The sequence below is a fragment of the Amblyomma americanum genome, chromosome 5 (assembly GCF_052857255.1).
Source record: "Amblyomma americanum isolate KBUSLIRL-KWMA chromosome 5, ASM5285725v1, whole genome shotgun sequence".
NCBI classification, from domain to species: Eukaryota; Metazoa; Arthropoda; class Arachnida; order Ixodida; family Ixodidae; genus Amblyomma; species Amblyomma americanum.
The window spans coordinates 152,860,569-152,888,504 of NC_135501.1; the positions used below are offsets into that span (position 1 = coordinate 152,860,569).

Genomic DNA, 27,936 nt, shown 5'->3' on the forward strand with positions numbered 1-27,936 from the left:
TTTTGGCAGTCAAATGGGTTTTAGGAAAAATACACTAGAAATTCGTGTTCGAAATAATGAATAAGCGCACAGTGCAACAATGAGCGTCAAAAAATAGGGCACCTGAGAAAGAGACACTTGAGGCCATTGAGCATCATATACAAAAAATAAATACTAAAGAAGACAGTCGGTGAGAAATGTACGGATAAACCAACAAATCCGGAATTAAGGAGGTAGCTAGCCAAGATAAAGAAAAAAATCAGAAGCCAACGTAGCGGAAAATGGCCAGGGAATCACAAAAGTCAAAGCCAGATCTGACGATAGATAAGTCTACATCACAGCACAACTTGCACACACGCACGGAAGCGGCGAATGTCACTCCTGATGAAACATGTGGCAGCTGTGCTTGGCCCTCATGGCGCTCTGCGGCGGACAGTCAAAGGCCAGGGCGAACGGGTCGTTCCAGCGAAGAACCGTGCTGCACGGTGAGTTGCGCCCATCGCCCGTGCAGAGCAGGTAGCAGAGGGAGACGTAGAAGAGCTGCCAGGGCGACATGGACTCAAGACCGGTGAGCAGCGGCGGCAGCGAGAACTCATCGCCCTCGGACTCATCCGGGCCTCCGCCCCTATGGGCCGCGTAGATGATCGAGGCGGCCTCGACGGCACTCGCGGTGATCACGTGGTCGCGCAACGGTGGCGAGGGATCCAGAGCCGTGCACGCAGCGAACTTGGCGAAGGCCGCCGGCTCGCTTCCCTGGGGACCGTACTTCAGGTAGGGCAGCACCGTGGCCCGTGCCATTGACGTCACGAACGTGCCGTGCCTGCGGGAACGAGGGCGGTATTTACTGCAAGTGGCCCAAGAGCGCTGTTTTTCTCCTTTAAGTTATTGGACTAAGTCGCGCAGATACTGGTCAGCAACAGCATAATAGGAGCCAGGTTTCATAGTTTTATAGTAGTAACAGTATTAAGTGATTGATAGTTGTAGATTAGGTTATACTAGCAAAAGCAAAAGCAGGTATAATACCTCAAGTGCGAGACAGATATCCCTAGAAAAATCATAAAAACTTCTTGAGAACGGTAAATAAATGTTCGTTATGCGTGTGAGTGCATTCCATCATGTTTTATTGTCATCTGCCGTAGCCTGTCAGCCTCAATGCCAAAAAGTATTCACCCGTGTACTAACTAAAAGCGGTCACCATAATTGCTGCACCACGTTGCACACTCTGGCGACCAAGAGCGCCGTACACAGCCACTTGGAAGACGGCGAAATGCTGATACGCTTCGCTACGCAGCTGGCTAGGCCTCTCCGCGCCGTTGTCCTCCTCCGTCGAGAGCAAGAAATGTGGCCGCGACTTGTACCCACATTTATGGTGGCGCGATCATTAGGCCTTTGTGCTTGCTAGGTCTAGCCAGCTGTGGAGCGGAGCGTCCGAGACTTAAGCGTACAAGTGGTGACCCGAACATGACAAGTGTCGGTGCTCTCGTCCCTTCGTGCCTGAGACTGAAGCCTACGGTGTTTTTCTCTGTGGAAGAGAAAAAAATCAACAGTTCATCGCTTCGCTGCAACCTGCCGACGCAGGAATTCGGTGTGACGGCACCTGTCCAAGAGTATATGAGAACGAAAATTGAGCACCTTTGTACCTCATATGCTACGTAAGTCGCAAGTCTCATGGAATGCAAACGTAAACCTGGCCTCTCCATCGCGAGAGCGTTAAGAAGCTTGTGAGGAGGAAAAGCTGACGTCGCCAGTCTAAGGCTGCCGCCGCGCCTCGCGTCGTTCGTCCCTGAAAAATCCCAGCAACACCAGCTGCTCCGTCAGCGCACGAAATCGGCACCATCCACCCCCCCCCCTCCCCCCACCCCCACCCGCGCGCGGCTGCCCACAGCGGCTGACGATTCGATGGCCTGTAAAAGGCTATCGCGTTTCACACATAAAGGCGTAGCTTAAGCATCCTACAGGTTCTTTTTTTTCATCTCTAGCCATTTTTATTTCTCCTGCAATCCCTTCCTTCAAATGTACGGTCCAGATGACTTCTCCTGTATAGAAAGCAGAGCTCTTAGAACATATCAAAGAGCTCTGATAGGATGTACTGCTGTCTCTCCTTTTGCTAATAACTGCTTATAAATCCTACACAGGTGTGTGAAAAAACGCTTTTCGGTGTCTTAAAATGGCCTGTCGTAGAGTCACTGGGAGCTTCTTTTCCAGTGACCCAACCAAGCCCATCTCGTTCTACGCTTCGCCTGCATCAATACGCCGCCGCCGCTCTACTATACCCGCGTCGTCAGTCCTTGCAACCGAGAGATAAAGTGTGCGTTTTGTGTGTTTGTGCACGCGTGAAGAAAGAAAAGAAAATGAAAGGAAAGTGCACGGGCACCGAAAGGGCTGCTATTATCACTTCGGTATAAATCAAGAGGTTAGAGAAAGAAGGAGAGCGATCAGACGCGCGCCTCGAGATTAGAAGCGACGAGCACGGCAAGTTATGAAAAAATTGACATTGACTTACAGAAGACGCGAGTCCAGAACGGTGAAGATACTGGACAGTAGACAGTGTACATATGAGAAGTTCGGACAGGAGAATACAACACAAGTACAAAACAGAATGAATCATGGTAGGAAGAGCGCTGGCAGATGGTTTCTTCCCACAGGAAATGAACAAGGAAGAGTAAAGCCTCCGGGTGCTTGGCAATGCTTCGACAAGAGGACGTGTCTTCATGTGGGCAAAGCGTTCTTCATTGGCGGGTTTTAAATAGGGCCTACACTCCAAGGAGGAATAAGAGGAGAGGTGCGCTAGACATGTAAATTATGTGCATTGCGGAGAAGCAGTGAGCAAGAATGTTAACTGAAAAAAATAGAAATAAACGTCTAATGTGAAATGATACGAGATATGACAACATTTACAGACTTAAACAGCACTGTCATGTAGAATGATTTTGTAGGAGTTAATGGAGAATACCTAAATATTCTGAGATTCGCTGACGACATTGCTTTGCCGAGTCACTCAGGAGGAGAGCCGCAAATTGTGATCGATGAGTTAGACAGACAGAGCAGAATGGTGGGTCTAAAAATTAACATACTGAAAACCAAAGTAATGTTCAACAGTACAGCAAGAGAACAGTAGTTCACAATTCGCAGCAGGGTGCTGGAAGTGGTAAAGCAATACGTCTACTTAGGGCAGGTAGTGACATCTGATCCAGATCCTGAGAGGGAAATAACTAGAAGGATAAGAATGGGGTGGAGCGCATATGGCAGGTTTTCTCCGATCATGAATGACAGTTTAATAATTTTCCTCAAGAGAAATGTGTACAACAGCTGTATCTTAGCGGTACACACCTAAGGGGCAGAGAAGTGGAGGGTAACGAAAAGGGTCCAGCTTAAGTTAAGGAGAACACAGCGAGCCATGGAAAGAAAAATGATAGGTGTAACGTTATGAGACCGGAAGCGGGCAGAGCGGGTGAGGAAACAAAAGCAGATTAATGACATCCTAGTCGCAATCAAAAGGAAGAAATGGGCTTGGGCAGGGCACGCAGCACGAAGGCAAGATAACTGCCGGTCTTTAGGGGTAACAGAGTGGAATTCAAGAGAATGCAAGCGTAGCAGGTGGCGCCAGAAGGTTAGGTGGGCGGATGACATTAAGCAGTTTGCCGGCATAAGGAGGGCCGCACCTCGCACAGGACAGGGTTATTTGGAGAGACATGGGAGAGGCCTTTGCCCTGCCGTAGGTGTAGTCAGGCTGATGATGATGATGATGATGATGATGATGATGATGATGGTGACTCTAAAAAAGTGCGGCTGGCATTGTGAGAAATACAGATAAAAGAAACTCAGGTATAATCCTCTTCAAAAATGATTTCTATAATAGAAAAGGTTACAGTGAGCCCCAGTAAGCAGAAGTACTCATACTAGACGCAGAAGACGTTCCCGGTTTCACAAAGCTAGTCGGCCGGAAAAAAACCTAACTCGCCTGCCATATACGCGCACGAAATGACCAGACCAGGGGCGGAGAAACTTCACCTCCTCAAGGTAAAACAGCTCTTACGTAAGGAAGCTTAAGAGCTCCCCATGAAGGCGTGCCAAGATCGGGAAAAGCGCACGCCAGCAACGTCTGGAGGCGACAGCCTTACAACGATTGCACCAGAGCACGAAAGTACACGTTACTAACAACAGGCGCACAAAGTGGCCGTGCGGGCAGCGACCGTTCGTAAGAAATCGGGGCACTCTAAATCCAGCGTGCAATTGCAGCCGCGGTGGCTCAGTGGTTATGACACTCGGCTGCTGGACCGAAAGACGCGAGTTCGACCGCGGCCGCGGTGGTTGATTTTCGATGGAGGCGAAATTATAGAGGCCCGTGTGCTGTGCGATGTAAGTGTACTTTAAAGAGCCCCAGGTGATCGAAATTATTCCGGAGCGCTTCACTAGGGTGTCTCTCGTGCCCTGAGTCGCTTTTGGGACGTTAACCTTCACGGACATAAACTTTTCTTCAAAAAACACGGGCAGCCACACATTCCTCTGCTGCGCCACGATTCGACTCCTAAAGGCAATTAAGATAGTGCGCTGACGGTAGAATACCCAGTTGTTGCAGACGGTATCGCCTAGGCCAAATGTCCCTCTGGAAGTGGCACATAAAATCAACTAGTTGCCCGTGAAGGAAAGGCGCAGTACAAGGCAACCAAGAGGAGACTCTGCCCGCCGCCTGTTGTCTGTATACGCACCGGCGGTTAAAGTGACGCACCCATGGATTCTAACATTCCGTTCGCTGCGACGTCAAAGGCCGGTCTGAGGCTACGGGCGTGGCGATGAAACGCCAGCACACTTGTATGAAAGCAGGCACTCGATTTTTGCATAGCTTGGTAAAGTGAAACAACAGGAACCGATTTCCTGAGCTTTGTGCCCAAAAACCATTACTAGTCCCCGCAACAATGGTGAAGGTGGAGGGGTGCGTGTAGCCGTGGTAGCAGACGGACATAGAAGGGACGGCGAACCCACGCCACGAGCGTGGCATCCCGAGCGCGGTACGGTATATCAGATGCGTGGATAAACAAATTCGGATAGGCGGTTGCGTTATATGACAGGTGGATCATATGCGGCAGCAGTACAATCGATTGGGCAAGGTAACACCGGTACAGGAACGTCAGGTCGAAGTCGCTGGCCATCACAACGCTGCTCCGCACCTCGCCTAGCTCGGAATTCCACACCGAAGCTGCTAGTGCACGTGACTCATGGTCAATGCTCAGAACACAGGTGCTATTACCCTGCGCTCTTTGTGGAGAATGCTGAGGCATGCTTCAGGCAAGTATTTACCAATTATTGCCTTATTTACCAAGTACTTTTCCTTGTCAAAATTTTGGATACACCCAGATACGCTAAAGTCTCTGCCAAAAAGATGGAGACAACGGCGGAGACTCGTCTCATTACGTAGATACAGCGTAATTCCACCCCCCTAAGTAGAGGCCCCAAGCGCCTCACTACCATGACAAGGGGCAGGCCACTCTTGGGTCAAATACTGATACCACTGTTTACCCGTCCTAACTGCTAAGTCACTGTGGCAAGCGGGAGGGAGACCAAGCTATTTTGGGCCAGTAGCTAAATTATAAACGCCAAACGTACTTATCTGGGAAGTGCATTTTCGCATCTTTGAGGCGTGAAACCATTCACTACTCATGCCTGACATGGAAGTCTAATTGCTTATCAGAATTCAAACGTGACGCTGACGTCGACGCATGCTAGCAGGCACGGACAAATTGGCAGAGCTCAGAATTTGGACGCGCGCGCACACAAAAGGAGAGAATGCATCACAATAAATATAGCTATTCTGAATCACTGCTATGAGATGACGCATTCCTGTTACAACATACCACATTTACTGCATGGCGGCGAAGACAAGATAGCTGTTGGTCCTTAAGGGTAACGGATGGATTCCAAGAGAAGACAAGCGTAGCAGGGGGGGGGGGGGGGGGGGGGCAGAAAGTTAGTTGGGCAGATGAGAATAAGAAGTTTGCGGGCATACGGTGGGCGCAGCTGACAAAGGAAGGGTTAATTGGAGAGACATGGGAGAGGCCTTTTCCCTGCAGTGGGCATAGTCAGGATGATGATGATGATGATGATGATGATGACGACGACGACGACAACGATAGTTTGTCTTTCTCAGGGCGGCCACTTTAATTGCACCCTTAGCTAGGGATGAAAAGAACGATTGAAGGAGAGTCAAAGGGTCGCTAGTGGAGGCTATCCCAATACTATACCTGATCTCACAAGTTGCTGCATTTGTCGAAACTTCGAGTGCGAGGCGATGAATTCCGTTTTGGAGGTGAACAGCGCGTACTCGACGGGGTCAGCAGGAAAGAGGCACAAAGACGGGCGCTGATCGACTCCCAACTAAATTTTTTTATTGCTTGGACCATGAATATTAGGTCAGGCCTCAGACAAGTAAGAAAAACATGGAAACGAAACACACTCGCTAATGCACTGAATCAATTTGAAAAAACTATGACAACAGCTGAAAATGCACGCGTCCTTTGACCAATCGATTTCTGCGGATTCAATAATTTCCCGCGTTACCTTGCTTTGCTTGAACGGACCGCGAGCGCGCGATAAGAGAAGACTTGTGGAAGGTGTCGATTCGCGCTTGCAGCTTCCGCTCTACGGCAGGTATGTTTAAGAAAAAGACCGTGCTGTGCGATGTCAATGCAGGTGGAAGAATCCGACGTGGTCAAATATGATTCGGGGCTCTCCACTACGGCGCCTCTTTCTTTATCGGTTCCCTCTTTCACTGCCTCCTTCTTCCCTTCCTTCACGGCTCAGTTGAGTTGTCCACTGAAAGTGCGACAATAACTTTGATTGGCCTTTTTTCGCAAGACGCACTTGCATGGGGGTCACACATTATCGGCTCAGTGAGCTTCTCATCACTTTGTCTTAAGCCACTGTGAAACTAATGGAAGCAGCGAAACCTGTTTCCATTAGGAGCGACTTGTCAAAATACACTCATGTCTCGGTTTAGAAGTGCAGAGGGCGGGTCACCTGATGTAGTCCGGGGCGTCTGGCTCGTAGTACGGGAACATGATGGCTGATGGCAGCACGCCCACGTCCTTTCCCTGGTCCACCAGATCGAAGGGCTCCTCTTGGGAGGACGCGAGCTCCTCAGTCAGGAACAGGTTCCACCCCGCGATACCACGCGAATTGACAGCCATGGTGCGCACGTTCACCACAATGTTGTCGCCGATATCGCCCGTAGTGGCCAGCAGCTGCGTCGTCGGACAATGGATGAGTTGCAAGCCTTCGTATTTACACGCAATGTTCGAACTGTCACTGTATGCCACGCGTGCGTCGGTTCCGCTTGTGTAAACAAGGCGCACAAACAGTCAGTACGCACAAAAGAAGAAATTCTTAAATAAGGAAGCAATGAATGAGTTGCAAAACCCGCAAATCAGCTTCCTTGAACGGCAAAAAATTTTCTACATAGGCGGTGATGTAAAGGGGCTAACACTACCGTACTGTTTCCAAGTGGCAAGATGTAGTTCTCCCCAATCTCCAACCTTCTCGCAGCACACATGCCTCCTCCGAGTGCTCTCTCTTTCTCTGGCTTCATGAGCAGTTCACTTTTCATTTACGCAGCATTCCTGCATGTTTGAAGCCGTTTGGCAGTGCACCTGGTGCGCCTGACAGCATCGAGGAACTGCTGGAAACGAGAGCTTCTATCCGAAGATATGGATAAAGCCACGTTGTTAGCCACGGCGAATAACAAAAGACGCACAAAACAAGCACAGTATATCTCCGAAGCGATACTTCTACAGTGAGCCCGCGAGCACAGGACCGCGACAGAACACCTGCACGGGAGCATTTATTGCGGTGTTTGCTTGCGGCTGTGGATGGCCGGACATGCTTACTTCTGCACTAGCCAATAACAGTTTCTGCCACTCCTTCTATTGCTTCTTTTGTAATTCTGTGCTTTTTTCTCCAAACTCCCTTCTCCCTCTTGTTTGCGCCAACCGCCATTAAGGTGCTCGAAGAAGAGGAAGTTTCAGTGACAGGCACCTATATATTACTTCTCTATTGATATACATAAAATCGCTTCAGCTCTATTAAATGATCTTTACAGAAATGCGCAATATGGCAGAAATTTTGTGAAAGAAAAGATATGCCTTCGAATTTTGCATCTGCGTGGCAGCAGAGAAACATAACTCAGGCCCCGTAAGCTGTTCGTTGCTATTTTTGTAGAGTTGCAGTGTCACTCCCTGCGTTGTTCCCTTCGCGTTGTGTACCTGAGACACAAGGTCACCAGCCCTATCTCGCTCTAATAGCAGAGGTACACCGTGTTCGGGCCCATTGCTGTATTACTTCGATTATGGGCACAGTGTCAGGGCCGTCAGTGTTTTCGTTTGGCCCTGAATAAACCAGCGTTACGGTTACTCCTTGTGCTTCCCTATACCCGTCAGGTTGGACCATAACTGGCAGAACCTGATTACCTAAAGGCGTGCCCTTAAATGTAAAAAAATATCTTGATCATATACAGGAAGCCCTGACGCCTTAACGAAAATATTTGTCACTCTTCTACAGAGAAACTATTCCTTTTGATGCATGTGAGTTTTGAAATTACATATATGTGGGCAGAGAACACAGTGCGGAAGGCAGACGTGCAATGGCCCCTTATGGTAACGCAGTGGATTCCAAGGAAAGACAAGTGTCAGAGGCAGCAGAGAGAAAAAAAAGCAGAGAGCTGCAGTCTGCAGAGGCCTTTCTCTGGCCCGATGGGCTAATGATGACGATGACGATGATGAGGGTATAAACGTATGAAAGGAAGCACGACTACACCTTGTCTTAAGCGCATTATTGCCTTATTTGCTTTTCCAACACACACCACAAAAGTAGGGCTCGTGCACACGAGACTTTTAGAGCTCCCGGCCGAGTGCCCTCACCGACGGCAGTTCGGCTGACACGGAGTTTTGAAGGAACTGGAGAACTCGGCCCAGCTCGTTCCAGTCGTAGGTGGTCTCGCTGAGCGTGCCGAAGTAGGTGCGCCGCACGTTCCGTGCCATGGCCTCCACGTCCCTGCGCACGGCGTCCGTGAAGCGATGCTCGACCATGTACGTGATGGAGGCCACACCGAAGTGCCTCTTCAGCAGGTCGAAGCAGTACTCCTGCGAGAGAGGAATTGCAGACGAAATCCCCATTGAGACTAGACTGACATAATCGTAGCGTAGAAGCGTCCAATAGGAAAAAAAGTAACTGGCGAAAGTATGCTACGGTTCAGTCATACATCATTCCATGATAGCCATGATGTCCCTTGATTTTCTTTCCCTTTAATCTTCTCTTCTCTGAATTGGCTTGGCTTCCCACACATTTTTCTTTTCTTTATCGTCTTATTCTTTCCTTCATGTGCTGTCTTCGCATGGCTTGGCTTTCTGTGCTCTTCCATTCATTTTTCTTCTCTTCTTCTTTCTCTCTCATTTCGCTTGACTCTAGACCTGGCTTACCTTGGTTTGCGGATTTCTGCACAGTAAACTATTACAGTGGGCTTTAGTGATGCAGTTTCAAAATATTACCTAGACGGAAAGCAGGCAGGCTTGTACTTAATCACTATACGCTTGCAGACGCATGTGCGCAGCGCAGTTCACGATATTCTAAGGGACGTCTGGTGACGTAGCTTCCTTGAAGGCACTTCCCGGCAGCCAATGGCGAATTTTATGACTGAAGATGCAGTCTGGCCCCATGGGGCTTTTAATGCTAGCGCGTAATAAAACAAAGACCAAAGACACCACAGCCGCCACACTGCGAACAATGAAACTGGCTCAGAAAGGCTATATCTGTATCAGAAAGCGTGCCATGGCTGAGGGTTGGCTAATACATGGGGTGCTTCTTTCTTAGCCATCTGGTGGGCTCTTTTCTGCAGATTGTGTAACACCTTCCTGTGATCAAAGGTAGAGAAGGGGCGGCACACTGAGAGGGGTTTTTGCAAGTTTCGTGAGATTACCACGTTCTTTTCCCCAATGGGAGACCCTGTGAGAGGTCCCTGCTTTTTTCACTTACGCAGGTGGCACGCCAAGATGAATAGTTTGTAAACTGCTGACTTAGTGCATTGCACAACGTTCCATATGGTGCGATTCGGTGAACATCGAATTTTTCTATTGATTTTTTTTATTCGCATTTGTTCTCCTATCCACCGCGGGAAGACCTTGCCTAGCTTTGCCGATGTCGAGAATATTACGTTTTTATTACAAATACCTTACAAGCCCATAGTGCATTGTGTAAGGGGGAGGTCGCATCGTGAACACTAACAGAATAGGCCCAACGAAATGAAAAGAAAAATGCAGTTCATAGCAAAATTACATGAACACATGAAAATAAGAAAAAAGTAATGGCCCTAACAACAGGAAAATAAGAAAACAGATACACAATAAATGTTAAAACTTAACAAAATCCATGCTAGCATAGCACTAAGGATGAGGCACAGAAACAGGAAGTACGACGGGGACGAGGCGCTCAGAATTGCGCAAAACAACTCGTATAAAACAAAATCAACAAAATCGCATAAAAAGCTAGTAGCTCATGTTATTAGCGAGTAATCAAACAGGTCGTGATAGAGTACAATACATGATATGCTGAGCGGAATACGACAAACAGATATGAAAAAAGGATGCAAAACGTACAAGAAAAATGTAAGTACAAGAAAGCATCAAAATGGCACTTAACGGCTGCAACAAACCAAAAACTATATTAAAAGTTGTGACTGAAGGCATGTTAAGTGATGAGTTCATTAAAATGCGCGGTGAGTTGATGACGGAGCGTATCTGTATGAGACAGAGAAGCGATGTTATCCCGTAAATCTTTCCGTGATCTGATCGCTCGAAGAAGTGCCGATGAATTGAAAGCTAATGAGTCGTCGTATATTCTTGCGAAGCTGAGGTGACTGCGCAATCTTTTTACGTGCGAGATGGAACATCCAGGTGAACATACTTGCGGAATAGTGTCAAAAGAGCAATGTCACGGCGTGTGGCTAAAGACTATTGAAGGATCGTTTTTGATCTGAGTGATGCTAGAATGGTAGTTATACTTTCTTAAAATAATTCGTGCAGCTATGTTCTAGATGTCCTATAAAGTGTTGACCATATTGTTATGAGCAGGAGACCAAAAGAAGGAAGTGAACTCAAGTCGTGGACAAACAAAAGTATAATAAGCTAGTTTACGAATGTTAGCAGAAGAAATTCTGTGATTACGGCGTAGGTACCCTGGAGATTTTGAGGCGATAGCGCGTATGGATGTAATATGAAAGGACCATGAAATATCTGGAGAAGGGTTAACCCCGAGGTATTTGCAATGGGATCTTGAATGCAACATGTATAGTTAGAAATAATATGCTTGCGGCTGAATGAGATGACTTTGCACTCTGATACGCTAAAGGTTATTAAACATGTGTCGCACCAGTGATTGGAGTGCCAAGTGGTGATCAATATAGTTAATAGGGCGATATATAATGCAGTCGTCCGCGAGCATGCGCATACTTGAACTTACGTTATTGAGTAGATCATTTGTATAAATAAGAAACAATAAAGGATCGAGCACTCTGCCCTGCAGTACACCAGAGGTGACCGAGGAAACAGTAGAAGAAAGATTGCTAACAATATGTTAACTAACGTTCCGTTAAACATGGTAAGATTTAAACGCACACATAACATTATCCCCACATTTTCATGTATTTCTTACTTTCCGCCTTTTTTGTGTCACCTATTTTCACCAACAAAAGTTTTTCTCGTTCCCTCATGTAGAACGCTTTAGAAAGAGGCTTCCAGGTCCTTACAACACTGGTCTAATGAAACTTTTTTCATGGCGTGGGTTCTATATCACTCATAAACAACCGCACGCAAAACAAATTGATTCCTACTTTGAAATGCACAGTGCTGAAGCGCTTCTAGCGCGACAGTGTTATGTTTTTCATTTTTCTTTTGGCTTGCTGTGTGAATGCGCGCTGTGGGCATGCATACACTCCCTATCGTTTGAATGAAATATCAGTTGTCAGTACAGCTATTTGATTCTTTCCTCCTCCTTTCTTCGTGCTCTGTCGCTTTTTATAATCCAGAATACAACTGAAAAGCAGCTTTTCCAACTACCGGCCCTTTTGAGTTCTTAATTCTTCAGAAACATGGACGTCTCAAAAGCTAACCTTGCTCGCACCTTGATCTTGACACCCCTCCTTGTGGACACTAAACCTTAACATAGACATGGCGCTCTTTGGCGAATGTGTCATTGTGCCATTAAAGATCAAATCGTCAGCATCGCCACCTTGTGCTCCATGGCGAGGCCTCTGTGGCCCGGTACGAGGCCATGGAAAGCGAGGGCCAGGTCGCGACTGGTGAGCGGTGCCACGTGCTGGACGACGTGCCACCCCAGCACGAGCTCGACGTCGTGCGGCCGGTCGATGACCTGCCTGAAGAGCCACCGGATGAGGGCGGGGTAGTTCGTGGCCAATGTCAGATTGTGGTCGGGCCGAACAAGACCCGGCATAGTATTGATTAGCTCTCTCTTCACCAACACCTTAGCATCCGAAATGTACGAGTGGTCGTCTTGAAGGATGACCTGCGGACAGTCGGACACGAGTAGAATAAAGTGAAATTGCACTTAAGTGACCACCACTTGAAAACTATTCTATTCTAAATAGTACATCAAGGCCTCAAGAATGCCAGTTGTTCGGGCTTTTAACGCAAAAACCCAAGGATAATTGTCAGGCGGTGCGAATAGTGCTTCTTCGAAATCTAATCGAATACGAATAGGCTAATTTTGCGTTTTGAAACCGAATCGAACAGGAATCGATTAATGAAAGAACCGAACTGAATCGAATGTGAATCGAATATTTGCTACAGTATTCGTTATTAGCGCGAATATTCGTACAAAAACTTTGATGCAATACAGCGAAGCGCGATAGGCGACACTATATGTCACAGAGTTAAAGCTGTCACTATCGAAAGACGAAAGTACTCGTCAGCACTAGGGACGCACGCTGTACGAAGTCAATATATTAATTCTGTGACCATCGTGTCATAGGCGTAAGAAAAAATTGGCGGTGGTTTAGCTCTTGTTAAACCTGGAGTGACGCGATAGCTACAGCTGGCTGAGTGGAACTTGGTCACGTGACCAACCACGTGATCAGCCACGGCGCCGTGCCGCCAGCAGCTGCTCCGCACCACGTGACCAACCCCGCGACAGCGTGGCGGCGCAGCCACAGGGTGGCAGCGCCGCCACGCTGAAGGCTCGAAATACTACCGTAATTTAGCTATCGCTATAAAAATTCATTTGGTACTGATGACAGCAGTGAACAAACTAGCGGCAAACCTAAACTGATGAGTGAGACGAAAGTATCAGTCATGGCCGGTGATATTGCGCATGAGGATAGGGTTTGCTAAGCCCGGCTGATTCCTGTGGCGTTGCCCAATCTTGAAGGCGATATGTTAGAGCATTATCAATGCCGCCAGAAGAACGAACTGCGTCGCAACGTGGACCCTCCTTCCCGAAGACCGGTCCTGGAAGCATGTTGTGAGACGTTGGAGTGGGCCCCGTATAAAAACAACAAAAAACTACAGTGCTTTATTCTAAATTCTGGCCAATTGTTCGAAACTCTTCGAGAACTTGAGAACAAGTTCGATTCGAATCGAACAGACCGGAATACAACTCGCTAACAGGAAATTCCGCATACTAGGTGTCACAGTGGTTGCACATTGTAAGACTTTCTGGAAAGCTCGGACTTTCAAATAAGCACTCGTTGGATGGTGGAACCGTGTTCTGTTTCGAGTGTTCAAATAATTCTTGAAATCGAAAACAAAACGAAAAGGATGTTATCGTGACGGAGTAGAAAACGACGAATTGAGCAGTGGCGCGGGCAGGAGTGCTCGAGTCAGGGCGTCCGCCTTTAAATCATCCCGTAACCATCTGCCACCTCATCTCATTCATCGGCTTGCCGTCCCGCAACGTTATTATCGGTGTCAAAATATATATGCGTGCTACCAGGAACACTATTTTGAGTAACAAAACATACCGCTTGAGCCTGTTGGGATGAAAAACACCCGCTTTATGATACGAAGGGTGTTAACTTAGCCATAAACAAGAAATGTTTCATGTAGCGCATTCTCAGGAACAGCGGCGAGTTTGCTGTTTACGCTATGGTTTTCACAGCGCATTCAAGGAATGTGTTTCATTCGAACCAATTCGAGCTCAATCGCACTTCGCAATCAGCCGGAATTTTGCAGCGCATGAACGTTCTTCCTGTAGGACACAGTGGCATTATTCCGGCACACATGAAAAAAATTCTCGCCCGGCTAATTTTGAGCTTCACAATCCTTAGCAGCACCAACGTTCACTTCTAATATGCGGGACGCCTTATCTCCTTAGTAAGTTTTCAATTGCTTATGAACTTTCATACTGCGGGCGCAATTGTTCTCTGCTCGAAACCTGCGGTAAAGGTACATTTGAATCAGCCCAAAATCCATTCTGCATTAAAAGAGAGGTATAGCATATCGTTGTTTTACGTTTAACTTTGCCGTTAACCGGCAAGTCGACTTGACATACGACGTTAAATTTCGGGCGGGAATTGCAGGACCAAGTGTTATCGTAATGCACAACGTACCGCGGAGGAGCGCAGCAGTAGACGGGCATATGCACACTCTGATGATGGAAGTTGGAAGCGATATATGTTGTAAAAGACAACGTCCAAGAGACTTTGTACGTAAATGGACCGCGCCATACGACGATTAAGTAGGAAACCTAGGATGACGTTAATGTCATGCCGCTCACCGCCACTCGGGCAACGCGTTTGATAGTATACGCGAGTGACTGGGCTATGGCAACGCGGCGCAGAAAAGCAGCTTATTACATTGTTGTGATAAATAAGAAATAAAAGAAAAGCTGAAAATGAAAACAAATAATGACCGCTATCGGAATCATACCTATAGCCTTTCGTGCGCAATATAGCGATTCTACCGGTCCCCCGAACACGAAATATTTCAATGGCAGAAAATTCAACCGCTGTAGAATGGGGTGGAGGTTTCGATGCCTTTCAAACTTTCGAGGTGCTCTTTGCCGCGCCTTTCACATGCGCTTTACAGTAAGCTTGCTTCTAAGGCTTACTCGGAGCAATTTCGTTTCATTGCAAAGGTGCTACAAGCGTTACTGACGCGCTATTTGGCCGTCAAGTGCCAGAGTCGCATTTTCGTGCTCTTTAATTTCGAAATTGATTTCATTGCCACAGCTCTATTGTAGATAATAACAAGTAGCAGAAACACTGTTCAAGTTTTATATGCTTTAGCTATGTGGTTGTCCGCGTATATTGAAGACGAAAGGCTTAGTCCGCTTCGCTTGAGAGGCCAGCCCACTAACTACAGATCTGATATATCGTGGTCATAGAGCAGTTTTCATCCCAGATGCGCTAACTGTTTATCGGAAACGTGAAAATATATGCCTGAGAAATAAGCGCCTGACAGGACACAAACTGTGAATCACTATAGTTGATTCAAGGAGTATATACGCCGCAGGCCATTCTTGGCACACGGATCGGTAACGCAGTGGGCTGGCAGAAAACCCGAAACCGAATATAATGTCAAGTGAACGTGCCCTTGAATTTTTTGTTTGATAGTTCTTAGTTTTGGATGGGATTAGGTTTGTAGACTACTCGTGCAAGCGAGGTAGTCTTCTGGCTGACGCCAACTCTTCCCACGGTAATAGATCCCGGATATGCCCGCGCTTGAGCAGTTTCCCCAATATTGCGGGGAAAACGAAAACTTAAACGCCGAAACGATATGCTATAACTCTGTGGTAAAGTTTTCTCTCGCGCTCTCGTCCTGGGGACGGCGAATGAATGAATTTGCTTGCATTCCTAGTTACAAAACCACACTCAAGTCTCAGCGTTAGTCGGAGCTTAAAAGGGAGGAGGTATACCAGCGTTCCTGGCTTCGCCCTGAAGCGGGTATCGAATCCTTTTTCCAGGGTCTTCATGGTGCTGAAGTTGACGGCGTCTTTGAACGAAGCCTTGTTATGAATGAGCACACCTTGGTTGTCTGTAAGCTGGTTAGTGGCGTCGAAGATGCGGCGGGCAGCAAGGTTGAAGAAGTCCTCGTTCGCGCTGACGTCAGTCTTCTCTTGACGCCTGAGGACCTCGCTCGTATACGGCGACGGGTTGAGCGTTACCTGTCAGTTAGTCAAGCAGATGTTAACGAACATCACTCGTTATCCCTCCATGCTCTCCGACCAAGGGCTTTAGGGACTTTAATAAGGCATTAGCAGACGTCAAGCACCGCTGTGAAACCGCCTACGTCAAGGAAAAATTTGCCATTTAATTTCCCCTCCCTCTTGAGAATTTCTCGCAGATTGAAGACGAAGTGCTCAAAGGGATGGCGTTGAATTGGCGCTCAAAACCCTTAGTGGACCTATCGTGGTTCGGCTGTCTCTGGCGTCCGGTCGCGTACGGCTTGGTACGAATGCAACGCTCCGGCAGCCTGCAGCGGGGAGCTGTTGGTAAAATACAAAACAAATGCGGGCTGCGCGCCGACACCTTGTCAGACTAGCGGGAAACGGCGGGAAGCTTCAAAGCTTGTCGACTCATTGTTTGGGCTCTATCTCAACAAGACTAAGGTAGACATAGCGGACGTTTCCAGACGGCAAAGCGCGAAATAGAAATGCCATTCTCGGGCTAGTACGTGACTCTGGTGACGCAGTGATGCATTTGAGCCAGCGGCTGCGCCTCCTGGCACCGTTTTCCATAAGCTGTCCATTTTTCATGGTCCATTTCGCATCATTCGGACCTCTGTCAGTGGTCACACAGATATACCCCCGGTTTTCAAGCGTCTGTGCCAAGAGAACAGGCCTTTGGGTGGCTGACTACCTGACCTTACGATTCGCGGAAATTAGCTGCAATATGATGCCAATAGTGAGGCGCATAGCAGCGTTATATCAACAGCAGGCGACCGAACCTGACCACTGGCTGCCATTGGCTGCGATATGCAGCCAATGGTGAGGTCCGGTCGCCGTCCACCTAATGGCCGGGTCGCTTACCACAGACGCTTGAGAGCCGTGGGTGTATCCGAGTGACGACTAATTTATTATAGAAGGGACGCAAAATAGACAACGGAAAATGGACGGCTTATAGAACACAGCCCCTGGAGCCGTATTATGCAGCGATTCATTTCCTTTTCATTATATTTTGTCTTCTGCCGTCGACAGCTGTTCCCATTCCCGCAGGGTGTCATAGGAGTCGTCACCATGGTCGTGACGAAATATTGAACTCCTGATGCCATCCGCTCGCTTAAACGCGTCTCGACCACATGTCGCACCGGCGAAACTGTGCCGACGCCCACTTGTGATGGATCACGACCATACGTTTGACACGCATGACGAACTTTATCGCCGACAATTCAGCCTCGAGAAATAAACTGGGCGTCCTTTGTGCGGTGAACTGGCGCAGCGTGGTCTGTGTGATTCAGCCGAACTGAATGCGGCGGCCCGAGGTTGGCTAGTGGGGGCGCCGCGACCAGAACGGCTATATTTGTGATTAGACGTTCACTTTCCTGCCGTGCTCTTTCATTGTTGCTCTTTCGACAACACTTAAACGTCCGGGGGAGACAACACAGAACACGGATGCGCAAAATCACAACAATGAAAGACCATGATTGCAGCCACGTAACCCAATTTTAAACCCTCAAAATTTCCTACCTGCTGTTGCATTCGTAGCAGTCATGTCGCACTCTAGTGAATTTCAAAAAGGAAACGGATCGTTACAGAACACGGCCCCGAGCACTTCGGTCCTCCCAAACGTATGCGCTACATGGGCAATGAACTGGCCTCTATGTTCGCATTGTTAGCACTTCTGTCCCAGATAGTATATCAGTATGTGTCAGAGGGCTCTTTGTGCCTGCGTCATACGAAATGCCGAGCTACTAATTCTTGCCTCCCGTCGCGATGGCTCAGATAGTAGCACGCTCTGCTGTTAAGATGAGATTTCAAACCCGACCGCAGCGAAAGGGTTTCGTGAAATGCAAGATGCTCATGCGCTGTTCCATGGCCGCGGACTTTAATGAACATCAGATGGCTTAAATTAATCGAGAACCCTCCACTACGGCGTCCCTCATAATCATGTGTTGTTTTGGAAAGTTAAAACTATATACCGATAAGAATTTGTGCTCTCAACTTTGTAAGTTGTGCAAACGAACAATGTTTTTTCTAGCATCGTTACAGCAAGGGGATGTGACGCCATCAGGCGTCATACTTCTACAATGACATCAACACAGGCCCCTTTTTAAACTCCTCTTCGATCCTTCCTCGGTGATCACCCACCTGCATGACGCCCCCGGATATCTCTTCCACGACGAAGTCAACTATGCTAGGCCAGGCCATCTTAGTCGCCAGGTTCCCCATGGCCCAGAAAACGTTCACCTCGCCAGCGGTGGGCACGGGCCACCCGATGCCACTTTCAATCAAGCCAAGAACCACGGCGGCAATATTGTCCACGCCTCCTTCGACCACGTCTTCGCAAGACTTGTAGAATCGCCAGCCCTTCTGCATGGCGTTCTGCCCGGCAGACACGAGAGATGCATTGCGCGCCGGCGCGACCACCTCGTCGCGGTAACTCTGCATGGCCGCCTGCGTGCACCCGCCAGACAATAAGCACCTCCTCGGCTTATTCTGCCGCATGGACCGCGGCCTTCCGTTATACTTTACGGCAAGCCCAGCGGCCTTCCGGTTTATTTTGTTATCCGTCGCGGCCTTCGAGTTTAACATACTGCAACCATAGCGATCTTCCCCCAGGGTACTTTGCCGCACGCACAGTGGCGTTTAGAACACGGCAAACACTAGCTGCACAGGAACTCGTCGGATGGAAAAATTCCACTTAAAATTCTGCATCAGATTTCACAGTTGCACTTGTTAATCGAAGCAATTCGCTCCGCTGCGGAGACCAGTCTTTTGATCAGTCATATTAGGCGGATTTAGCCGGAAATCTGACGGTGCAGTGCCGTCACATCTGAAAGGGTAAGGCAACGTTTGTTTGTTTTTAGCGCTGTTTAAGACATAGCGGGTTAACCCTTGGTCATTTCCTTACATTTCTGGCGGTGTCGTCAGATAGAGGTACACGCTTCTCGCCCTGATTAAAAAGGAAAATGGTTGAAGGACCTCAGATACTAGCGCCAATGAAATTGGCTAAACAAACCTGCTCTTCGAGGTGTTTGTTAAAAAATTTTTCCTGACTCGCATTGAAAACGGGGGCAAAATCATAGCCTACATGGACGCCTCAGAGCGCGACTAACAAGACCAAGCAGTGAGACGACATGCGCAGGGCATGCTTTCATTCCTTGTATAATCGTTCACTACGGGGTGGGGCAAAAAGCGGCGCAACTCACAAGTGCAAGATGCGATGGTACTGTGCGGTCACCGCTGGTCATCGTCAAGATAAAGCGTGCGTGCATATGCCAGGCCTAGCTGTAGGAACCGATTGGGCATGAATGCTTCCGTCGGACTCGCTGCGGCCTACGGCAGCGTGTTTGTTTCGCTGGTCGATATGAATTGAATCGCCCAGCGTATATTCGGTCGCTCTGCCGCGAAATGAGTACCCCGCTCCAAATCGACGAGCGGAAATCACCTTAAATTTCGAAACAAAACTTCATGCTGGCTCCCAACAAGTCCGCTTGCACTGTGCAGCCATGCGCTGAGATGAAATGCCTAAGTCTCAAGCTCGGGTTGGGTGTCATTATCTTATGTTATCACAGTTCTCCTCACTTCCTACTAACTCTTTATTTCAAGTTTCATCTGCGACTGGACCAGCCACACCACATGATGCACAGCTGCGGTAACGTTGATCATTATTTTTCGTCGCGAAAGTTTCAGAAATGTATATGCGCATGCGCAAAACATAGCCTCATTGCCTTTTACGTCAACAAAAACTTCAATTAAGGAGCAAAACAAATGTACAAAAAATATTTTGTTAAACGCGATGATCATTGTTGACGGTTTTCCGGGGATCTCATGCGACGACGGGAAAGTAGTTTGAAGATGGAGCCGATAAGAAATAGGGGAATCTTGTCAGATGAGGAATCTGTATGTTCTCAGTATAGAAACTCCCCAGTTTAACAACTTAAGCACGCGGTTACCAAAAATTGCTGTGCCGGCACTTTATTGTCACCCCCTTTCCCCTTCCATCATCCCTTCTCGCGCGGCGTGGTTGAGTCGTCCGGCCGAACTGGGGCAGTTATTGCGTCTTTCCTTTATCCCTGACCGAACACGATGCAACCAAGCATGCTTATAATAAGAAAATGCTTCGCCATAGCACGTGAATGACTGTCGAGCTACTGCACAAGGCAGACGTAAACAGTGAAAATATCATTATAATCATGGAAGGAAGCACTATTAACTAGTGCAACAATGCGAGGATGAGTACATTTGGTTGACACCACAGAGGGAGATAGCAAAATGAAGTAGTTGAGCCACACATGCAAGAAAAACGTGACATCTGTTTTCGAAGTGGGCGGACCGTGACAACATATAGTGATGATGCAATAGTTCTCGCGGAAAAGTACATACTAAAGACTTCACCTTGGTTCTTATCCTATGAAGCGTTAACTTGGTGTTGCACTCTATTACTCTATCAGTATTCTCAGTGTTCTTAATTTGGAATTAAAGGGGTTGCAAATAAATCTCAAGCTGGCATCACCTCGGCCACAGACAGGCCACTTGGGTGCGAGTACCGTCCGCACACGTATCGGCCGAAGTCCTGGCAAGGGTCCACGGACGAGTCCATGCTGGCGAGGAGGGCTTCACTGTAGCGGCGACATCCTGGCGTTTGGCACACGGTCACGGGTTTCCGCCGGAAAAATATAGCGGCTGCAATGCCCGCAGCGACAGCGACCGCAAGGAGGGCGACAGAGCCGAGGAATGCGGCGAGCACGACTCCTTTCGACCCCATAGGTTTAGGTTTGGGACTCCGAGACGGCGTGACCGTGGGCGACCTGAGAGCACGTGTTGATACACTTTGAGACTGTTCCCTTGCAAAAATGTTGGTAGCATTCTTTAGAAAGTGTGTAGACAATTGTAATAGAGCGTATAAACGAATTGAAAGTCTTGTAATTCTCTGTATTCTTCTTAGTAACAGCCTATAAGCGGTCGTGTTACAACTGTCCAGCAATATTTAGAAGGACTCAAGTATGTTGAATGTATTCATTCCTCCAACCATCTACTTATCGATAGTTTCTATAAACTTGCCACTAACGACTTAACTGAAGTGTCTGCAAACCCATCAACGGCCTTCCGACAATTCGCCACGGATAGGACACACCCAGAGCCTTCCTCTTTCTCCTCACAAAATGTGAGGTTCACAACAGCGCCGCTTAGCCTCCTGCTTTGTACCATGAAAGTCTAGCCCCACAAACTACGGTCTTTGTAAAATGGAAAGAGCCCAAGAGCTTTTCTTTTAAGCCATCTAATGGAGCTCTTGAACAGCATCACTGGAAGTTCTGAGTTTTAGAAAGAGGAACAAAGTTTTAAAGTGATTTGGAGCGCTGGTAATGCAACGAGGTGCAGAGAATTCCCCAAAAGAAATCCCTTTGGCTTTTACTTTCGACGACAGGTATACTTCCGAAATCGCGTCACCAGAGATGGCACATCGTGGACATCGTTTCCAGCTTGTCCCAGTCCTCCGAAGTCCTTAGACATTTCTGGATGCCATATTTTATACTAGGAGGAGATTGCGAATGTTCTTGGTTATGACATACAAGACCGATCACGCTCGTCCTAGTAGTAGCCCCTTAAACAAGTGTAAAGCTCCAAAGCTGCATGCCTCGCTCTGGGAAAGCATTAGTAGAAGTGTCCTAATGGCCCAACGGCAACTTCGGTTGCAATGCGTATGCAGAAAGTGACGTGGACAGCGTAAAACTTATATTGGTGTGAGGTGACATGGATGTAATCCCGTACAGTACACTGCACTGCCACTTGCGCGTCCACTATCGGTATCTGGTTTCTGTTCTTTATTTCCTGCTCCTGCTTCCGTTCTTATGGTGTTCACAACCTTCCAGCTCCCAACTTCAGCCAATGCTAATTGCTTGTCATGCTATCCTTCACTGGGTCGATTGCGGTTTATTTTTACTTTCTAAAACGATAGCGTTAAGGATCTCACGTCGCACAAAAACCGGGGTCTTCGTCGTCGGCGGTGTTGACTGTGAGAGAAAAATCGGCAAAAAATTCCCAGAGAAGCAATATATAAGGCTGTTTGTTTACTCATTGTTTTCTTTATTTTAGCTAATCTTAGTCAATCGGAGCAAAGTCTACGCATCACGGTAATACAACAGCTGCAATTCACTTTGTCAAACACCTCTACATCTTGCAAGATGGCAGAATGGGCGCAAATTTCGAGCTCCTGTTTTGGTTTCCCCTTCAGCTGATACCATGTATATTTCCTATTCTCGCATTTGCTGAAGAAGATGTGAATGCCACTTGCATCATTATGAAAATTGTAGCGACGTCGCAAGACCGTTGTCATGTCTTGCATGAGTGCTATCCAAAAAGCCTCATTCAGTCTAATGGCCGCAGGTACAACCATCAAAATGTGTAATATAGGCTATGGCACATCTAAGATACAACGAACAATCACGACCGCACCGCTCGGTTATAACGAACCAGGAGGCGGCGTGAACATTCCCTCGCAGTAGAAAAACGCGCGCTTCCCAGCAGCGATGTGACCGAAGAGCGGCTTCCAGCTCCCGTGATCCCTCAAACATAAAGACTTGACCCCCAGAAAACAATAAAAATGGAGGCATTGTCATTGCTGTTAACCGCAGACCAAGCGCACCGACTGGCTACAAGTCCAATGGGTGCGTGCTTGAGCATGCGTGCAAGGAAGCAGAAGTGAGGTAAGCGCGGGGAAAAGGCAGCTTTGAAAGCGAAATTATTGCACGTGGTCGGTGATTAACCAAGGACAGCGATTTGAGAAGTCTGAATATCAGTCAGGAAGACTGGCCTTGCCGGCTCACCCGGTAACCTGGCGAGCATCGCCTGTCCCATCGGATCTCCGCCTTCTACGCTGGTGCATGCGTTGTTGTAGGTTCATGGCTGCATCCTTACACTTTTGTCAAAGATGGAAGACAGGAAGTCCGGCCTACCATCAATTACCTCAACCGTTATCGATATTATCGCGACCCTAAAGCGACTCATGCGACGCAAGGATATCGGCCAGAATCACATTACTGCTCTTGAAAGCTTAAAAATGGCTTGATAGGGTGTGCATCGAAGAAAGACGTTCAGAACGAATAACTTTAATAAATATACGCCCCCTCTCTCTTAATGTTTTTTTTTTGGCTGTACTAGCGAGAGTCAACTTACTAGGAACGTCGGATACAACGAACGCAGTCGCCATGACCGCCAGGTTTTTAAAGTGGCTCTACTTAATCCCAGTCACGAACTCCCGTTGATGAAATGTTCAAAATTTATACCCTGGGATAATACCAGCGCTCTTGTTTTGTCCCGTGATAACTCGTTCTGAAAATTCACGCAGCCAGGAGGCATTTTGACGTGAATAAACACGCATGTACTCGAATCACTGAGCTTTAGGCGGGAGCCATATGCTTGTGCAAATAGATCCTTCGAATGACGGGTGAGAAACGTCGGTACTCCGCCTCTTCGAAGCGTTTGGGGAAGCGCACTACGACCAGTGCAAGCACGGCGCGGACACTTCTTTATCTCAGATTCCACACAGAACTTATAGCGCAGAAAGGCTTGCCTGTTATGCTTCAAATCCTGTACCAGGCATTCCCAGAAGAAAAAAAAAGGATGTTACTGGGCTCACCTGCTGCACGAAAGCGATAATTAGCGCACTGATAGGTCGATCGATGTTACTAGGACTAATTAACGTGATTTGCACTGAAGCCGCAGTGGAAGTAACTTTGGGTTTGTCCTCGGCTTATCTGAAAATTTGTTGCCAGCTCACAAACCACGCAATAGCCTCACATCGTAATGAAATTAAGGTAACCTCAATGCCCTGAGGCAAAAGTACCGGTTAGCGAAGTATAGGCTAAAAGTATAGCGAGTGGAGAAGTATAAGCTAGCGAAGTGCCTCGCAAAGAAGGCCTCACTCATCCGCGGGGCCTTGCTCCGAAGCGCCGTCTTTACCGTCACTTCGGCTAGCTGTGTGCCGAATGGCGTAGTTGTACCAAAGCTCTTCAGCGCTGTTGATGGTCATTAAACGCTTCCGCAACGCTAAAGAGGGCTTCATACACTGCAGCTCTTCCTTTAAGTAAGAGCATCGTCCGCGAAACTCAGCGCTGATGAAACACTCGATTGACAAACCAACAAAACCAGCCCCGACCAGAATGGTTTGCACCAGGCGAGGCTAGTACACTATACCCTAATAGGTCAGACTACACCAGATATGACCGACCGACCGACCGAAGGCGCATGAACGGATGGACAGCAGATCGATTGACCGGTCGATCGACAACTGACTGATTGATCCATCACCTATTAAGATGCCAAGCAACAGCCGGACCCGGCGCAATTACCTTGCTGCAGGCGACTTAGTTCCAAGCGCCGACATGCTTCTGACCGGCGTCAGCTTCCCGAGAGGTGGTGATGCAGTGCCGCGCATGGGGCTTCCAGGCGTAACCGGGGACAGACGGCCTCCGGGCGACAAGGCTCGCAGCGGCGATGAGGGTCCTGGCGATGCCAAGCTAATCGCGGGTGAAAGCGAGGCTGCCTGCCGTTCCAAACCAGGGCTCAGCGCCAGGGGTGGTACTTCGGATGCTTTGGCGCCCTCCTCGGCGGCCAGGCTGGGTGCCACGTGGGGCCGATGTTTGACCTTCTTCTCTGAGGCGGCCACGTGCCGCCGGATGTCGTCGGCCACTCGGTGGTACTGGCCCTGGACAGCGCACACGGGTCGCAGCATTTCCAGCACATAGAGGGCCTTAAACTGCTCTTCCGACAGCTGATAGATCACATGTGAGTTGCTAAATAATAATAATAATAATAATAATAATAATAATAATAATAATAATAATAATAATAATAATAATAATAATAATAATAATAATAATAATAATAATAATAATAATAATAATAATTTCTTTATTCCATCACTGATGGAGGAGACTGCGAGTAAAAGTCGCTTTAGAGGCAAGCGACTTGACTAGAGCCCGCAGCCTCCTTTACAAGGCAAACAGCGACTGATCAGGAGATATACATAGGAATTGACCACATGTGAAATTTGCACAAAAAATAAACGCAAAAACACAAATTACCTGAAATAACGCTCTTCAATTATTTAAGAAAGATTAAGTGACAAAGTGTTTACGTAAAGCTCGTACATCAGTTATATAAATATCAAGACTTGATTTCAGAAACAAATTTAAAAGTGTTGGTAGTGTGTATGATATCTTTTGTGTAGAATAATTGGCACGCGGAGTGACTACCTTCCACTGTTCCGTACACCTGTGATGTAAGAATGTCCAGTAGAATCCAAGCATCGGAATTTTGCAGTTTCTATGCGCCAAAACTTTGAGAAACACAAGTGGGCTGCATTAATGCTTTCACGTTGTGATTTTTGCACCCTTGAAGAGAAAAGTAGGCGCTTTATTATCCTATCTCCCTGAGGTCGAATCAAGTCTTTTTTATGTACCAGTTTCAATTGCCTTGTTCGCGCGCCATTTGACGCTGCCAGTACCTGCACGCTTGAAGAGAAAAGTAGGCGCTTTATTATCCTATCTCCCTGAGGTCGAATCAAGTCTTTTTTATGTACCAGTTTCAATTGCCTTGTTCGTGCGCCATTTGACGCTGCCAGTACTCAATGACGCTACCGTCACTCTACAATAAATATGAAATGCTAACTCACTTCTGCATGCTTCGGCTGCTTCTTCGACGGCATGGCGCCGCTCAAAAGATCTCACGGAGCACTCGGTCAGTTTCGCGGCTGCGGAGTGCCTGCCAGCCCAGAGGAGCAAAGGAGGGGAGAGCACCCGTGAGGTTCCTTGAGGACTGAATCCTGGACACGAAGCCGGCAGTTAGGTGCGGGCGCTTCGGGAAGGGCCGCACACTTGCTGGAAGTTTGTGTCAGTCTTACACTGCTTTACAGCGACCACTATTTAGTCGCATTCCAGCGCATTCCAGCGCATTCCATCCTCGCCTGCATTACCTTGCCACTTGAAGACGCTGCATAGTCAAACACGTAGACATAAAGGGAACAACTGTCAAAGGCTCTGAGAGAGAAACCTTGGGATCAAATCGGACGACCGGATCAAGGTATCGCCTTATGGCAGCGTACTTCATAGTACTACCTTGAAATCTCACTGTACTGGAATGGAAGTGGTCGCCTCCCTCGCTTAAGCTGCCACCAAACGCTATGGGTGCACCTCAGAAAGGCCGTCTGGCGCGTGCTGTGATCGAAATACAACAAATATTTATCCCCAGCATTTAATGTTTCGCAGATCAAACTGTCGCCAAGGTACGTAATGCGCGAAAAGAGGAAAGGCCTCCCGGTGTCTTTCCTTTTGTAACGGCAGAAAAACAGCGCTCAGGAACTGGAAATCCACTAACCAGGAGAGGCGAAGATAGGTGACACGCAGCCGCGAACAGAGTGGCGTTTAAATGCTTACCGAACCACGGTCGTTCTTCGGTAGTGCCTCCCTCCTAGAACTGTTCGCTACGAAGTTTGTTGTAGGACTGGCTCACTTTTCCAGACCCTTGCAACCAACAGGATCAGCCGGGGAACCGGAGCGGGTTGAGAACACGGCAAGGCTCGGGCAGTCGTCGCTTCTTCTTCCTTCTCGCGGAGATCGTGGAGATGATAATCAACCTCTTCAGCGAAAAAAAGAAAAAACCTTGTTTGATAGTAAAAGTACGATTAGGGCTTAATTCCTCTCTCTATTCCAGTTCTCTCCTTTGGGACAAGCGCCAGAGAATATCTAGTAAAATCAGTGTGCGCTTATCTGCCTAACTTTATCATTGCGTCAGAGAGACTCCTTTGTTAGTTATAATTTTTCAAAATAATTTCTTTAACACAAATTCAACCTCGCCTAGTGTACATTAAACGAGTCAATATTTCAGAAGTGTTTGATTGTGCAAGGCACCCTGGCCAACCCATCTCTGTGGGTATGTGCCACCCCAACAGAGGCCAACAGCAACAACTTGCGATAGACCCTTTGTTTAGGACCTTAGTCCCGTTACAATAGTTTCTTTATTGATAATTAGTTTTTTTACGTAAACTGAACGAGAAAGAGGAAACCAGTAAAATTCCGGTCCCGGATCGTGATAACAAGTAGGAGTGTCAAGGCCAGAGTTCGGGGCAGTGTAGGTACGTGCAAACCAAGTGGGGAAGTTGGCTGTTATGTAGAGTTTATTCGCTATCTTGGGGCAAAAGGACGGTAAAATAAGGTGCTCTTTAATAAGCGACCGCTGTTCGTTTTTCATTTATGCGGCCTCGTTGTCGTTGGCCTAGTGACACACCAAATGCAGCGCCCTGCGGCCAGTGGTAACAACGAAGTCATGCCAAGCGTGATGCGAAAACAACGCGCCACGCTGGTCAGCCAAAATGCCGGCCACTAATTGGTCCGAAAAAAGAACCACTCTTATGACGTCACAGATTTCTCCTCTCTTTTCTCTGTTCCTTGGTGACTGGCTATTGCACCAAGCTGCCCCAAAACTATTCACAAAAAGGCACCCCTACCTGGAGCTAATAAACACTCCGGCTGGCATCCGCGTTACTCGCCGCTGAATTTGTAGGGGAATTTCGCCTTATTACTGGGGTAAACTTCCGATTAATTTATCATGTTTCCAGATAAGCTACAAGTACTTAAGGAAGCTCCGACTAACGCATTTGGGAAACAGTTGACTGACTACCTTTGGCGGTGGTAGAGCAGGCTGGCCGCAGCATGTCCAAGATGGACGAGCTACTCGTAGACGGCGCCACATCCTCGCAAAATGGTTCACTCTTAGCATGTTCCATTGATGACGTGGCCGACA

The 27,936-nt window shown here is 47.8% G+C and overlaps 1 protein-coding gene across 1 annotated transcript; it reads right to left on the reverse strand.

Moving 5' to 3' along the window:
* On the reverse strand, window positions 1–27,936 carry LOC144135156 (uncharacterized). The gene is made up of 11 exons (XM_077667896.1): window positions 27,814–27,936; window positions 26,571–26,737; window positions 25,811–25,960; window positions 24,486–24,841; window positions 20,651–20,945; window positions 18,283–18,588; window positions 15,892–16,140; window positions 12,250–12,543; window positions 8,889–9,110; window positions 6,994–7,217; window positions 1–799 (listed from the first exon to the last, which is right to left on the reverse strand). The coding sequence occupies exons 3-11, from the start codon at window positions 25,841–25,843 to the stop codon at window positions 355–357; spliced, it is 2,424 nt and encodes an 807-aa protein (XP_077524022.1). The 5' UTR covers window positions 25,844–25,960; window positions 26,571–26,737; window positions 27,814–27,936; the 3' UTR covers window positions 1–354.